Here is a 17,045-nt window from a genome sequence, read left to right as displayed (position 1 = left end):
AAACATTAGAGGTTAAACAAAGCTGTCTCCAGAGGTTAAAGGGGCACGAATGTAAAGTAAATGAGTTAAGTCAAGTTAGCATAGAGAAGTTTGAGAGCTATTGTGTCACTTGAGCCTAAAGAACACTGCTGTAAAAATTTTTTATTTTACTGACCTTATTCCCTGAGAAAGGGGAAAATAGATGCTCTCCTTGCCTTTTTTCTTTTAAGAAATGACACTCATCTTCCTAATCTGTAAACCGCCGATAGAGAGGGACACACACACACACACACACACACACATAGTCTTGCACACACACACCACACACACCAGGACTGACCAGTAGATGTTTACCTCTCTCCCAGAGTGTGTTTAGATTAGAACCCACCTGCTACACTGTAAAGTAGAACATTCTAACATTCTAGGTCACAGCATTTCATATCAGAGTAGACAGAGAAGCCAAACCCGTGTTTTAAGTTTGACAGTGTGTGCAGGCTAAAATGTGTGTGTTTAGACAGAGAGGACAGATACAGATTGAGTTGTATAGGGTTGAATTTTTTTTGTAACTTGCCCAAAATTCCCAGGTTTTCCAGAAATTCTCTTTGGAGGACTTCCAGATTTCCTGCCTTTGCCTCCTGATTCTGTAAATCTTCCAAATGGGATTTTTGGAAAACCTGGGAATTTGGGGAAAGTTTTGGAATTTTGCAACCCTTTTTTGCAACTCTAGACAAAAGACGGATACAGAGTTGTAAGTTCAGGTTGATTTACAGTCAGGTTTTCTGTAGCCCAGCAGCCCAGGTTGTGGGATTGTGTTTTATGAATCCCAAGGTTCTTACTAATGCTTTTGACATGGCATAGTTCTGTTGGGCCGTTCTATGTGTGTGTGTGTGTGTGTGTGTGTGAGCGCGCACGTGCGTGTCCCACCCCAGTCTCCCTCATGGTTTCTTGTGAGCCAGGTTTTTCCACGATGACCATTAGTAGCTTTTCCATGTGTTCTCTTTGTCATATGACTGTATAACTACAGTCCGTACGTGTGTGTGTGTATTCGTGTGTTTGGTGGCAAGGGTTTCCTCCTAGGTCTTTGGGTCATTTCACTTCAAACAACACCAAGTGGCACCCTATTCCCTATATAGTGCACTACTTTTGATCACAGCCCGAAGGGCTCTGGTCAAAATTAGTGCACTTTGTAGGGAATAGAGGGTGCCATTTGGGAGGCAGCCATAGCAAGTGTGGAGAATTCTCAAGGAAAATATTATGTTTGAACTTCCTTGTCTTGGTAAAACCTTGAAACAGTAAATATCAAGCAGTGATGAAAGCAATGAAATCCTCCAAGTCAAAGTTAGGAAAATCCCAACTCAATCTAAATACAATACATGTTATGCACTGGCAAGCACACATGCATGTGCAAGCACTCTCTCTCGCACACACACACTGTGAAATTGTGGTCGAGGGTGGGCTAGGTATATCACGGATTCTATCTCTTTTATTCTGTCATTGTGCGGTACATGTAGACTATGTGTGTGTGTGTGTGTGTGTGTGTGTGTGTCTGTGTGTGTGTTTGTGTGTGACTGTGTGTTTGTGCCTGTGTGTGTGTGTATGTGTGTGTGTGTGTGTGCGTGTTTATCAGGGCAGGGCTGGGTAAAGATGTGTAATCATCAGTCAGTCTTTGATGAGTGGGGGAATTCCAGTCTCGTCTCGTTAATTCCCACTGTGCATGGCTTCCGCTCCTCTCCCCCTTCTCACTCCTTCTCACCCCTCTCCTCACCCCTCTCCTCACCCCTCTCCACCACCTCCGTCCTTTACAATGTGCTCCAACTTCAGTGTATGTAGCCAAGTTATGCTAGCTCTGTGTAACTAGCATTTCTATGTACCTAGCAATATACTCTCAAACTCTCTGCTTCTGTATAGTAGTACATCTCCATGTCAAAGTGTTACCAATAGTTCCATTTAGTTTCCAAGCCCTTTGGGAAGTTATTTTATGGAACATGCAGGGATTCTATCTAGATTCTAACTGATGAGAAGAATGTTCTAATGTTTTAAGTACTCCCTCCTGATAGGCCTAAGAACTTTCTTGAAGATCCCTCCTGATAGGCCTAAGAACATTCTAGAAGCTCCCTCCTAATCAGGCCTAAGAACATTCTAGAAGAGAGCGAGAGAGAATATGAGAGTGTAGTGGGGGGAGAGAAAGAGGGAGAGAGAGGGAGTGCGAGAAAGAAGGTGAATTCGAAAGGGAGAGAGGAGAGGGGGACACATTGCTAGAGCTCACTGACCCCCCTGACTGGATTACATGCTCCAGTGGTGCAGTGGGCTGGGCGTGGGATAGACAGACTGCATTGAACTGAAGCAGACCAGATACTAATCAGGGATCCAGAGCTTGTAAAAACACCCCCGAAAACAGACTGACGCACACACACACACACACACACACACACACACACACACTCGCTCATCCAGGGAGGTGCAGAGGGAGTGTGTGTTTGCATACTCACAGTTGCTGCCAGTTATGCCAAGCTCTTAGATTCCCTCTGACTGCCCTGCCCTGGCCCGTCCCTCCCCACACCCCCCGTCTCCTGAGATGACCCCAAAGGGGCAGGGTAAGGGGGGGGGGCAATGGAGGCCTAACAAGGACTTTCAGGCCTTGAGGTGGGATGTGAGTTTGTTTTCAAAATCACAAACATTTGTGATCTACACAGCCAACAATAACATAGTTTTCCTGATCAAGCAAAACGGTTTATTACAAAACCAAACCACCCCAGCTGCCCTCGATTCAACTTTAAAAACAGGTGTTGCTGCCAACCTCACCCAAACCCTCTTCTTGTGTCTCTTCATGTTAATGCTGGTCCTCATTCAACCCCTCCCTTTCACTTTCTCTCTCTCAAATCAAATCAAAGTTTGTTGGTTGCGTACACAGATTTGCAGATGTTATCGCAGGTGCAGCGAAATGCTTGTGTTTCTAGCTCCAACAATGCAGTTATACCTAGCAATAAATACAAAAAAACACACATAATCCAGAAAAATGTAATAATAAGTTACTAGAATACAGTATATACATATGAAGTGGGTAAAACAGTATGTAAAACATTATTAAAGTGACCAGTGTTCCATGACTCTATGTACATAGGGCAACAGTCTCTAAGGTGCAGAATGGAGTACTGGGTGGTAGCCGGCTAGGAACAGTGACTAAAATTCAGGGCAGGGTACTGGGCGGAGGCCGGCTAGTGATGACTGTTTAACAGTCTGATGGCCTGGAGATAGAAGCTGTTTTTCAGTCTCTCGGTCTAAGCTTTGATGCACCTGTACTGTCTCCGCCTTCTGGATGGTAGCGGGGTAAACAGGCCGTGGCTCGGGTGGCTGACGTTCTTGATGATCTTCTTGGCCTTCCTGTGACCCCGGGTGCTGTAGATGTCCTGGAGGGCAGGCAGTGTGCCCCCTGATGATACGTTGGGCTGACCATACCACCCTCTTGCGGACAGTGCAATTGCCGTACCAGGCGGTGATACAGCCCGACAGGATGCTCTCAATGGGGCCAAGACGAATTTCTTCAGCCTCGGCTCTGTTTTGCCTACTTCACCACGCTGTCTGTGTGAAGGCACCATTTCAGGTTGTCAGTGATGTGCACACAGAGGAACTTGAAGCTTTTGATCCACTCCACTGCGGCCCCGTCGATGTGGAAGGGGGCGTGCTCTCTCTGCTGTCTCCTGTAGTCCATGATAAGATCCTTCATTTCTTTGACGTTGGGGGAGAGGTTATTTTCCTGGCACCACTCAGCCAGGGCTCTCCCTCCTCCCTGTAGTCTCGTTGTTGTTGGTAATCAGGCTTACCATTGTTGTGTCAACTTGATGATTGAGTTGGAGACGTGCGTGACCACGCAGTCATGGGTGAACAGGGAGTACAGGAGGGTGCTGAGCACGCACCCCTGTGGGGCCCCCATGTTGAGGATTTGGGTGGCGGAGGTGTTGTTGCCTACCTTCACCACCTGTGGTCGGCCCGTCAGGAAGTCCAGGACCCAGTTGCACAGGGAGGGGTTCAGACCCAGGGCCTAGATCTTAGTGATGAGCTTGGAGGGCATTATGGTATTGAAGGCTGAGCTGTAGTGGATGAACAGCATTCTTACATAGGTATTCCTTTTGTCCAGGTGGGATAGGGCAGTGTGCAGTGCAATGGCAATTGTGTCATCCGTGGATCTGTTGGGGCAGTATGCAAATTGTAGTAGGTCTATGGTGTCGGGTAAGGTCGAGGTGAAATGGTCCTTAACTAGCCTCTCAAAGCACATTATGATGACAGAAGTGAGTGCTACGGGGCGATAGTCATTGAGTTCAGTTATCTTCGCTTTCTTGGGTACAGGAACAATGGTGGACATCTTGAATGGGGACAACAGACTGAGATATGGAGAAATTGAATATGTCCGTAAACACTCCAGCCAGCTGCTCTGCACATGCTTTGAGGACATGGCTTCGGATGCTGTCTGGGCCGGCAGCCTTGCGGGGGTTAACACGTTAAAATGACTGACTGACGTTGGCAACGGAGAACGAGAGCACACAGTCCTCATAGACGTTGGGGGCCCGCGTCAGCGGCTCACGTTGGCAGCTCGATGTTGTGTGTGTTCTCTCTCTCTCTCTCTCTCTCTCTCTCTCTATCTCTCTCTCTCTCTCTCTATCTCTCTCTCTCTCTCTCTCTCTCTCTCTCTCTCTCTCTCTCTCTCTCTCTTATTCCACCCTCCCTGTTATTGCCCTTACAGACGTGTGTTATATCATTACTGGGAAACCATTTAACAGTTGGTTAGTGTTTGAGCTCTGGCCAAGCCCCGATGGGTCTTTATAACAACCCCAATTAGACCATACCGCAGGTGGGAACAGAGAGAGAGAGAGCTCAGAGGGGAACAGAGAGAGAGAGAGCTCAGAGGGGAACAGAGAGAGAGCTCAGGGGGGAACAGAGAGAGAGAGAGCTCAGGGGGGAACAGAGAGAGAGCTCAGGGGGGAACAGAGAGAGAGAGAGCTCAGAGGGGAACAGAGAGAGAGAGAGCTCAGAGGGGAACAGAGAGAGAGCTCAGGGGGGAACAGAGAGAGAGAGAGCTCAGAGGGGAACAGAGAGAGAGAGAGCTCAGAGGGGAACAGAGAGAGAGAGAGCTCAGGGGGGAACAGAGAGAGAGAGAGAGCTCAGGGGGGAACAGAGAGAGAGAGAGAGAGAGCTCAGGGGGGAACAGAGAGAGAGAGAGCTCAGGGGGAACAGAGAGAGAGAGAGCTCAGGGGGGAACAGAGAGAGAGAGCTCAGAGGGGAACAGAGAGAGAGCTCAGGGGGGAACAGAGAGAGAGAGCTGAGAGGGGAACAGAGAGAGAGCTCAGGGGGGAACAGAGAGAGAGAGAGCTCAGGGGGAACAGAGAGAGAGAGAGCTCAGGGGGGAACAGAGAGAGAGAGAGCTCAGGGGGGAACAGAGAGAGAGAGAGCTCAGGGGGGAACAGAGAGAGAGAGAGCTCAGGGGGGAACAGAGAGAGAGCTCAGGGGGGAACAGAGAGAGAGAGAGAGCTCAGGGGGGAACAGAGAGAGAGAGAGAGCTCAGGGGGGAACATAGAGAGAGAGAGCTCAGGGGGGAACAGAGAGAGAGAGAGCTCAGGGGGGAACAGAGAGAGAGAGAGAGCTCAGGGGGGAACAGAGAGAGAGAGAGCTCAGAGGGGAACAAAGAGAGAGCTCAGGGGGGGAACAGAGAGAGAGAGAGCTCAGGGGGGAACGGAGAGAGAGAGAGCTCAGAGGGGAACAGAGAGAGAGAGAGAGAGCTCAGGGGGGAACAGAGAGAGAGAGAGCTCAGGGGGGAACAGAGAGAGAGCTCAGGGGGGAACAGAGAGAGAGAGAGCTCAGGGGGGAACAGAGAGAGAGCTCAGATGGGAACAGAGAGAGAGAGAGCTCAGGGGGGAACAGAGAGAGAGCTCAGGGGGGAACAGAGAGAGAGAGAGCTCAGGGGGGAACAGAGAGAGAGAGAGCTCAGGGGGGAACAGAGAGAGAGAGAGCTCAGGGGGGAACAGAGAGAGAGCTCAGGGGGGAACAGAGAGAGAGAGAGCTCAGGGGGGAACAGAGAGAGAGAGGGTGGGAGAGAGAGTGAGAGAGAGGGTGGTAAGACAGAAAGACAGAGAGAATCAAAGAGAGAGAGATAAAGAGAGTGAGAGAGAAAATGAATAGAGGAAGTCTGAGGTCAGAATAGAATTGAATATGATATAAAAGTTCCTACATACTTCCAGGTCATCTCCTATAATCTCTTGACTAGGCTTCAAGATTATATCATCAAATTCACGAAAACTTGTTCATTTAGGATGTAAAATTATGTGTATTAATTTGCTCATACCCAATGCCTTTATAAATGTTTTTGACACTCAAGAAATATTGCCAAAAGTTAGAATTGGTCTTATTTGAAATACAACTCCTGCAGCCTTGTTGTTAGGATGCTTGAGTGTGCCTGGTCAAGTTGAAGACTCACAGGATGGTAAGAACCTGTTAGTTACAGACATATTGATGTGTTTTATATTAGATTACGCTGCTTTGTTTTACTTAACATTGACAGCAAGTACATAAAAATCAAATATATATATATATAATAATAATTGTAGGCCGGCAAGCTGCCGAAAGTGAGACATATACAGCTGGTAGGAGTTGTAGTTCATGTGTGTAGTTCTAATGAAGCGGTTGCAGATTTTCGGCTTTGTGCTTCTTCTTGGCCATCAAATACGCTGAAAAGTTAATTAACTCGGAAACACGTATAGATGTACATTTTAATATACAGGTAACTGCCAAAATAAAGGAAACACTTCAGTAAATGAGGGATACAAAGTATATTGAAAGCAGGTGCTTCCACACAAGTGTGGTTCCTGAGTTAATTAAGCAATTAGCCTCCCATCATGCTTAGAGTCAGGTATGTATAAAAATGTCCAGTTGCCCATTATTTTGGCTACCATGGCTAGAAGAAGAGATCTCAGTTACTTTGAAAGGTGGGTCTCAAAGGCGTATAGAGGAGTTTAAAGTAAGTGTGTGTGTGTGTGTGTGTGTGTGTGTGTGTGTGTGTGTCACCAGATCTCAACCCAATTGAACACTTATGGGAGATTCTGGAGCGGTGCCTGAGACAATGTTTTCCACCACCATCAACAAAACACCAAATTATGGAATTTCTTGTGGAAGAATGGTGTCGCATCCCTCCAATCAAATTCCAGACACATCAAATGTTATTTGTCACATGCGCCGAATACAACAGGTGTAGACCTTACTGTGAAATGCTTACTTACAAGCCCTTAACCAACAATGCAGAGTTTTGAAAAAGTAAGTAAGAAACATTTGCTAAATAGGAAAATATAGGAAAAATAGTAACACAATAAAACAAGAATAACAAGGCTATATACAAGGGGTACCGGTACCGAGTCAATGTGCAGGGGTACAGGTTAGTCAAGGTAATTGAGGTAATATGTACATGTAGGTAGGGTTAAAGTGACTATGCATAGATAAGACTTGTAGAATCTATGCGAAGGCGCATCGAAGCTGTTCTGGTGGCTCGTCGTGGCTTAACACCCTTTTAAGACACTTTATGTTGGTGTTTCCTTTATTTTGGCAGTTACCTGTACATCTTGTATGACCGCGTTTTCATGACTTTGACGATGGAAATTTGAGGTTCATTCTTAGCCTACAAAATGAGGATCCAGGAAGTGTCACCTTTATACCGTATAGAATGTTACTTTTTATTTTATTTATTTTGGTACTTTTTACCCCTTTTTCGTGATATCCAATTGGTAGTTACAGTCTTGTCCCATCGCTGCAACTCCCGTACGGACTCGGGAGAGGCGAAGGTCGAGAGCCATGCGTCCTCCGAAACACGACCCCGTCAAGCCGCACTGCTTCTTGACACACTGCGCGCTTAACCTGGAAGCCAGCCGCACCAATGTGTCGGAGGAAACACCGTACAGCTGGCGACCGAAGTCAGCGTGCATGTGCCCGGCCCGCCACAAGGAGACGATGCTGGGCCAATTGTGCGCCGCCTCATGGGTCTCCCGGTTGCGGCTCATGGGTCTCCCGGTCGAACCCAGATCTGCGATGCAGTGCTTTAGACCGCTGTGCCACTCGGGAGGCAGAACTTTACTTTTTACATTCACTTTATTGTTACTTGATTCATAGTTTTACTAAGAGGCCAAAGGGTATAATATAGTAGCTACAATACAGCATTACAGCTCAGACCCAGTGTTATGAGTTAGTTTGTTGGCCCATAACTTTCTGTGATTTCCTATCCACTTCTTCCTTTCCCTCTCCTTCTGACAACCTGATACACTTGACATTTACACCAGTGACATTCTATGACACTCAGGGGATAGTAACACACACACACACACACACACTCAGCGGAGAGGAAGTAACTGTGTGGGGGGATTCCAATGTCCCAGCTGTGACCACTAGTGCTGACCGACATCGGTTAAATTATTTGAATTCCATTTATTTCTTTTTTTTTCTGTGAGCTCAATGCGCACATTGCGCAGTTTCTCTAGAGATAAATCAGATCAAGCCCGAACTGTGCGATGTAGTAGGGAGTTGTTTCCAACAGGCCAATATTCTACATAGTTTATACTTGTCTGGTCTGCGTGTTTCTTTTACACCTGCTACGTTACGTTAGTGTGGGGCAGACATGGAGAGAAGAGACAGGAGAATGTGAGATCGAGCGGGATAGAGAGCAGTTGCTTTGCGAGGTATTTCTCTACCTGAAAATACATGATCTAAGTGATTGATAGTATGCCTTATTTACTTTGAAGAACGACTACAATTGTGATTTTGTCAGACAATATAGGCAGCAGCTCTATAGAGATGACTTGGAATTAAAAGATAAAGCAATCAAATAAAAACAAATGTAATATACACAACAATTGAAATATTTTATTAAAGTAATGTGAATAAATGATGGTTAATAAGTGATAAGCAGTAATGGGTCACTACCATCATGGGACTTGTTTTACAGTGGCTTGCGAAAGTATTAACCCCCCTTGGCATTTTTCCTATTTTGTTGCCATACAACCTGGAATTAAAATGGATTTTTTGGGGGGTTGTATCATTTGATTTACACAACATGCCTATCACTTTGAAGATGCAAAAAATATATATTTTTTAAACAAACAAGAAATCAGACAAAAAAACAGAAACCTTGAGCGCGCATAACTATTCACCCCCCCCCCCCAAAGTCAATACTTTGTAGAGCCACCTTTTGCAGCAATTACAGCTGCAAGTCTCTTGGGGTATGTCTCTATAAGCTTGGCACATCTAGCCACTGGGATTTTTGCCCATTCTTCAAGGCATAACTGCTCCAGCTCCTTCAAGTTGGATGGGTTCCACTGGTGTACAAGTCATACCACATATTCTCAATTGGATTGAGGTCTCGGCTTTGACTAGGCCATTCCAAGACATTTAAATGTTTCCCCTTAAACCACTCGAGTGTTGATTTAGCAGTATGCTTAGGGTCATTGTCCTGCTGGAAGGTGAACCTCCGTCCCAGTCTCAAATCTCTGGAAGACTGAAACAGGTTTCCCTCAAGAATTTCCCTGTATTTAGCACCATCCATCATTCCTTCAATTCTGACCAGTTTCCCAGTCCCTGCCGATTAAAAACATCCCCACAGCATGATGCTGCCACCACCATGCTTCATGGTGTTCTCGGGGTGATGAGAGGTGTTGGGTTTGCGCCAGACATAGCGTTTTCCTTGATGGCCAAAAAGCTAAATTTTTGTCTCATCTGACCAGAGTACCTTCTTCCACATGTTTGGGGAGTCTCCCACATGCCTTTTGGCAAACACCAAATGTGTTTGCTTATTTTTTTCTTTAAGCAATGGCTTTTTTCTGGCCACTCTTCCGTAAAGCCCAGCTCTGTGGAATGTACGGCTTAAAGTGGTCCTATGGACAGATAATCCAATCTCCGCTGTGGAGCTTTGCAGCTCCTTCAGGGTTATCTTTGGTCTCTTTGTTGCTTCTCTGATTAATGCGCTCCTTGCCTGGTCCGTGAGTTTTGGTGGGTGGCCCTTTCTTGGCAGGTTTGTTGTGGTGCCATATTCTTTCAATTTTTTTATAATGGATTTAATGGTGCTCTGTGGGATGACTAAAATGTAAAATGTTCAAAGTTTCCGATATTTTTTTTATAACCCAACCCTGATCTGTACTTCTCCACAACTTTGGTCCCTGACCTGTTTGGAGAGCTCCTTGGTCTTCATGGTGCCGCTTGCTTGGTGGTGCCCCTTGCTTAGTGGTGTTACAGACTCTGGGGCCTTTCAGAACAGGTGTATATATACGGAGATCATGTGACACTTAGATTGCACACAGGTGGACTTTATTTAACTAATTATGTGACTTCTGAAGGTAATTGGTTGCACCAGATCTTATTTAGGGGTTTCATAGCAAAGGGGGTGAATACATATGCACGCACCACTTTTCCGTTATTTATTTAGTTATTTCTTTTATTTCACTTCACCAATTTGGACTATTTTGTGTATGTCCATTACATGAAATCCAAATAAAAATCCATTTAAATTACAGGTTGTAATGCAACAAAATAGGAAAAACGCCAAGGGGGATGAATACTTTTGCAAGGCACTGTATTCTGTGTTGTTACCGCATTCAACCCACATAATGCATTTATTGTTTAAAAAATAATCGAAACCGAAATCGAAAACCATTATTCTTTTTTAATAATCGAACTGAAACCGAACCGACCTCAAAAAGCACTAATCGCTCAGCACTAGTGACCACACACACGCATGCACACGCACGCACACACACACACACACACATACACTGAGTTGACCTGTTTGGCTCTATCATGCACAGCCAGAGGCAAAAAGAGAGATATGAGAGAGAGAGAGGCAGAGAGCTGTAACCGTGGGAGGGATGGAGGGAGGGAGACGAATGGTCTGACAGACAGAGGCTGGAGAGAGGGAAGGAGACAGAGGGAGGGAGACTGATAGCCATACAGAGGGAATGAGGGAAGAGAGGGAGGAGAGTGGCATCCTAGCTGTTGATGAAGTGTTCCCATGCATGTTGACACAGTGGCAGGCAGGTACTGGATTGCTCTCCCCTGCACACATGCCAGGCAGGAGATTAAACAAACAGGATGCTGGGCAGGAATGTCTGAGTTATCTAGACTGACAGAGCTGACCAGTGCCCAGAGACACTCTAGGCCCGGACCAAGGTATCTAACCCAGACCCTAGCCAGACCCAGATGAAGGTAACTGGTAACCCAGAAAAGAGTCCCAAAACAAGCTTAAACTAGGGAGAGGGGTTCCCTGATGTTAGAGGTTAGGGTCTCAAGACTTACAGTACTGTTGAGATAAAGGATCTCCGATGTCTGTAAAGGCCTTCCCCTCTTCCCCTATTGTCTACAGCTCACTGGCTACCCAGGCTAGAGATGTAGGCCAACTCTTATTTAGAATATGTACAGAGAGAGAGAGATGAATGCTAGGCCCAGGCTTCTATAAGGGACATTTTATTTGTTACATGTGCCGAATACAACAAGTGTAGACTTTACCATGAAATGCTTACTTACGAGCACTTTCCCAACAATGCAGTTAAAAAGTAAGAACATTTGCAAATAGATAAAAATAAAATAGTAATACAATAAAATAACAATAACGAGGCTATATACAAGCTATATACAAGGAGTACAGGTACCGAGTCAGTGTACTGGGTACGAGGTAGATGGGGTGATTGATTGAGGTAATATGTACATGTAGGTTTGGTAAGGTGGTTGATTGAAGTACTATGTACATGTACACTACCGTTCAAAAGTTTGGGGTCACTTAGAAAACTCGTCAGTCTATTCTTGTTCTGAGAAATGAAGGCTATTCCATGCGAGAAATTGCAAAGAAACTGTATATCTCGTACAACGCTGTGTACTACTCCCTTCACAGAACAGCGCAAACTGGCTCTAACCAGAATAGAAAGAGGAGTGGGAGGCCCCGGTGCACAACTGAGCAAGAGGACAAATACATTAGAGTGTCTAGTCTCAACGTCAACAGTGAAGAGGCGACTCCGGGATGCTGACCTAGGCAGAGTTGCAAAGAAAAAGCCATATCTCAGTCTGGCCAATAAAAATAAGATTAAGATGGGCAAAAGAACACAGACACTGGACTTTTTCTTTGCAACTCTGCCTAGGTCAGCATCCCGGAGTCGCCTCTACACTGTTGACGTTGAGACTGGTGTTTTGCGGGTACTATTTAATGAAGCTGCCAGTTGAGGACCTGTGAGGCGTCTGTTTCTCAAACTAGACACTCTAATGTATTTGTCCTCTTGCTCAGTTGTGCACCGGGGCCTCCCTCTCCTCTTTCTATTCTGGTTAGAGCCAGTTTGCGCTGTTCTGTGAAGGGAGTAGTACACAGTGTTGTACGAGATCTTCAGTTTCTTGGCAATTTCTCGCATGGAATAGCCTTCATTTCTCAGAACAAGAATAGACTGACGAGTTTCAGAAGAAAGTTATTTGTTTCTGGCCATTTTGATCATGTATTCAAACCCACAATTGCTGATACTCAACTAGTCTCAAGAAGGCCAGTTTTATTGCTTCTTTAATCAGCACAACAGTTTTCAGCTGTGCTAGCATAATTGCAAAAGGGTTTTCTAATGATCAATTAGCCTTTTAAAATGATAAACTTGGATTAGCAAACACAACGTGCCATTGGAACACAGGACTGATGGTTGCTGATAATGGGCCTCTGTACGCCTATGTAGATATTACATAGAAAATCAGCTGTTTCCAGCTACAATCGTCATTTACAACATTAACAATGTCTACACTGTATTTCTGATCAATTTGATGTTATTTTAATGGACAAAAAAATTGCTTTTCTTTAGAAAACAAGGACATTTCTAAGTGACCCCAAACTTTTGAACGGTAGTGTAGGTAGGGGTGAAAAGCAGAAAGTCCGGGTAGCCATTTGATTAACTGTTCAGCAGTCGTATGGCTTTGGGGTAGAAGCTGTTCAGGAGCCTTTTGGTCCCAGACTTGGCACTCCAGTACCACTTGCCGTGCGGTAGCAGAGAGAACAGACTATGACTTGGGTGGCTGGAGTCTTTGACAATTCTTAGGGCCTTCCTCTGACACCGCCTGGTATAGAGGTCCTGGATGACGTATGCACTACCCTCTGTAGCGCCTTGCAGTCGGATGCCGAGCAGTTGCCATACCAAGCGGTGATGCAACCAGTCAAGATACTCTCAATGGTGCAGCTGTAGAACTGTTAGAGGATCTGAGGGCCCATGTCATTCTTTTCAGCCTCCTGAGGGGGAAGAGGCGTTGTCGTGCCCTCTTCATGACTGTGTTTGGACCATGATAGGTCCTTAGTGATGTGGACACCGAGGAACCTGGAGATCTCGACCGTCTCCACTACAACGTCTCGATGTGAATTGGGGCGTGCTCAGCCCTCCGTTTCCTGTAGTTCACGATAAGCTCCTTTGTCTTGCTGACGTTGAGGGAGAGGTTGTTGTCCTGGCACCACACTGCCAGGTCTCATCGTCGTCTGTGATCAGGCCAACCACCGTCGTGTCGTCGGCAAACTTAATGATGGTGTTGGAGTCGTGCGTGGCCACGCAGTCGTGGGTGAACAGGGAGTACAGGAGGGGGCTAAGCTCTCATCCCTGAGGGGCCCCTGTGTTGAGGGTCAGCGTGGCGGACGTGTTTTTGCCTACCCTCACCTCCTGGTGGCAACCCGTCAGAAAGTCCAGTATCCAATTGCAGAGGGAGTTGTTTAATCCCAGGTTCCTTAGTTTTGTGATGAGCTTTGAGGGCACTATGGTGTTGAACACTGAGCTGTAATCGATGAACAGCATTTTCACGTAGGTGTTCCTTTTGTCCAGGTGGGAAAGGGCATTGTGGAGTGCAATAGAGATTGCGTCATCTGTGGATCTGTTGGGGCAGTATGCGAAATGGAGTTGGTCCAGGGTGTCTGGGGTGATGGTGTTGATGTGAGCCATGACAAGCCTTTCAAATCCTTTCATGGCTAGAAATGTGAGTAGTCATTTAGACAGGTTACCTTGGCATTCTTGGGCACGGGGACTATGGTGGTCTGCTTGAACCATAAGGGTATTACAGACTGGGTCAGGTTGAAAATGTCAGTGAAGACACTTGCCAGCTGGTCAGCCCATGTTCAGAGGACACGTCCTGTTAATCCGTCTGGCCCTGCAGCCTTGTGAATGTTAACCTGTTTTGATACAGTGTGTTACTGCCATCTAGTGGTAGTACATTACACATCTAAACTCGCTGGTTTTCTTTGCTTTCCTTTTCTTTTCTTTACATTTGACATGTTAGTCATTTAGCAGACGCTCTTATCCAGAGCGACTTACAGTTAGTGAATACATATTATTTTTTTATACTGGCCTCCCGTGGGAAACGAACCCACAACCCTGGCGTTGCAAACGCCATGCCCTATCAACTGAGCTACATCCCTGCCGGCCATTCCCTCCCCTACCCTGGACGACGCTGGGCCAATTGTGCACCGCCCATGAGTCTCCCGGTCGCGGCCGTCTGCGACAGAGCCTGGATTCGAACCAGGATCTCTAGTGGCACAGTTAGCACTGCGATGCAGTGCCTTAGACCACTGCGCCACTCTCTACATTGATAGAGTGGAGTTATTCCATGTAACATGATTGTGACGATGCAAACTCACACCTTTCGTCCCTTCCCTCCATTACCCGTATTGTTTTTTAACTCACACCTTTCGTCCCTTCCCTCCATTACCCGTATTGTTTTTTAACTCACACCTTTCGTCCCTTCCCTCCATTACCCGTATTGTTTTTTAACTCACACCTTTCGTCCCTTCCCTCCATTACCCATATTGTTTTTTAACTCACACCTTTCGTCCCTTCCCTCCATTACCCGTATTGTTTTTTAACTCACACCTTTCGTCCCTTCCCTCCATTACCCGTATTGTTTTTTAACTCACACCTTTCGTCCCTTCCCTCCATTACCCGTATTGTTTTTTAACTCACACCTTTCGTCCCTTCCCTCCATTACCCGTATAGTTTTTTAACTCGCACCGCCTCGTGTAATTAAGGTTGGCTATTTATTCATGTTTAGATGAACAATAGTACTTCTTTACATTAATGTGTAGATCAAGTCATTAAGTTGCTTATTTTGCTTAAAATCCTTTTTAGTTTGTAACATTTGCAACTCACAAGCTCCCGAGTCTCGTGTTGGGGAGACTCTTCCCACAGCCGCTGTTGGGTGTTCTTGATAGCACGCGACTGTCTCATGTGCGACTTTACCTGTGTATTTCGCAGACATTTTGGGGGGGACAATCGAGTCTGATATATTATTGACATAATATTAGCATACGTTTTGTCCTAATTAAAATGCATTATACTACAGCATTTCCAATTACTATTATATTTGTTCTTTTAAAATAAATTGTTATTGTATTTCGCTTTGAGGTGTCTTTTTGTTCCATGTGTGGATCCACCTGTCGTTGGTAGGTCCTATGTGAGCCTTTCCGGTTTCAGATTATTTAACCAAATAGTTTTTTTAACTCTGTAATGGTCCTGCTAGTCCAGACAGATGCCACAAAAAAGACCTCAGACTGGGAAAATCGTTTTGAACTATCATCCAGCTCGGAGTTCCTAGTCGGAAACTCTGGGATCTTTCTAGAGCACCGACTTTCCCAGTTGTTGTGTGTGTGTGTGTATGTGGTTTGTGTGTGTGGTTTGTTTGTTTGTGTGTGTGTGTGTGTGTGTGTGTGTGTGTGTGTGTGTGTGCACCCGTGCACGTGTGTGTGCACATCATCACTGTTTCTGTGCTGCACATCGGGCCCTGTACACAGAGCATGTACTGCTGTCTGACTTTACGTCCTCCAGACCTCTAGAACTACACAGAACTGTCTGAGAAATGACAAACACATGAACATCTAACATCTCTCTCTCTCTCTCTCTCTCTCTCTCTCTCTCTCTCTCTCTCTCTCTCTCTCTCTCTCTCTCTCTCTCCTCTCTCCTCTCTCTCTCGCTCTCTCTCTCTCTCTCTCGTTCTCTATCTATATATCTATCTATCTATCTCGCTCTCTCGCTCTCTCTCTCACTCTCCTTCTCTCTCTCTCTCTCTCTCTCTCTCTCTCTCTCTCTCTCTCTCTCTCTCTCTCTCTCTCTCTCTCTCTCTCTCTCTCTCTCTCTATCTCTTGTTTTCTCTCTCTCTCTCCTTATTTCTCTCTCTTATCTCTCTCTCTCTCTTCATCCTACAGGCGTGTCATGGTTGTGCAGCGGGATCAAAGTGTGACTGCAGCGGAGTGAAAGGAGGCAAGGTGAGTGTGAAACACACACACACACCTAATGACCTACTGTAGAAAACAACCATAACATGACATATTATTTAATTGTTTGATTTGTAATGACTCTTTTGTCTGTGTGCTATCTGCAGGGTAAGAAGCGTTTGTAATGACTGTGTGTTCTATGTGTAATGTTCTATGTTTAATGTTCTATGTGTGATGTTCTACGTGTAATGTTCTATGTGTGATGTTCTACGTGTAATCTTCTATGTGTGATGTTCTACCTGTGATGTTCTACGTGTAATGTTCTACGTGGAATGTTCTATGTTCTATGTTCCACAGGGCGAGAGGGGTTTCCCAGGACTACAGGGTCAGCCAGGCGTACCAGGGTTCCCCGGACCTGAGGGGCCAATCGGAGGCAGGGGAGAGAAGGTAGGGGCCGCTTCCTGGATCTTGTTGTAGGAGCAACAGAACACCTGACCATATCTGGGAATGATGCACTTGAAAACGAATCCTCTTCTCTCCCTCTCTCTCCCTCCTCTCCCCCTCTGTCTTTCTCTCTCACAGGGTAGTGACGGACCTTCAGGGCCATCCGGTCCAAAAGGAATTAGGGTGAGTGACCCAGATTTATTAACTTGACAAAGTCCCACACTTCTGTCTGTAATATTTCCACTTTCAGTGTACGCCATCAAGGAGTGTAGTACTTTCCCCTGTCCATCAGAGGTCCTTGTTTCACTCCAAGCAAAACAGAAGCTCCATGCCTTAGTATTGACATAGCTGGTTCTGAATTGAATTGAATGCATCATTACACAAAGTCATCATAACTTATGTT

General features: G+C 45.8%; 1 protein-coding gene across 2 annotated transcripts in view; it reads left to right on the top strand.

The window, feature by feature from the left end:
• The window catches only part of col4a5 (collagen, type IV, alpha 5 (Alport syndrome)), a 93,565-nt gene that overhangs the window by 27,383 nt on the left and 49,137 nt on the right, over positions 1–17,045 (top strand). For both annotated transcript variants that reach the window (XM_045221868.1, XM_041882643.2), the window contains exons 2-4: positions 16,190–16,249; positions 16,556–16,645; positions 16,781–16,825. In XM_045221868.1, coding sequence (XP_045077803.1) covers positions 16,190–16,249; positions 16,556–16,645; positions 16,781–16,825 — 195 coding nt within the window. The remainder of the gene's footprint in view (positions 1–16,189; positions 16,250–16,555; positions 16,646–16,780; positions 16,826–17,045) is intronic.

The sequence above is a fragment of the Coregonus clupeaformis genome, chromosome 8 (assembly GCF_020615455.1).
Source record: "Coregonus clupeaformis isolate EN_2021a chromosome 8, ASM2061545v1, whole genome shotgun sequence".
In the NCBI taxonomy this organism is placed as follows: Eukaryota; Metazoa; Chordata; class Actinopteri; order Salmoniformes; family Salmonidae; genus Coregonus; species Coregonus clupeaformis.
Note: the sequence above shows the minus strand (reverse complement) of the source record. Positions and strands in the feature narration are given on the sequence as shown.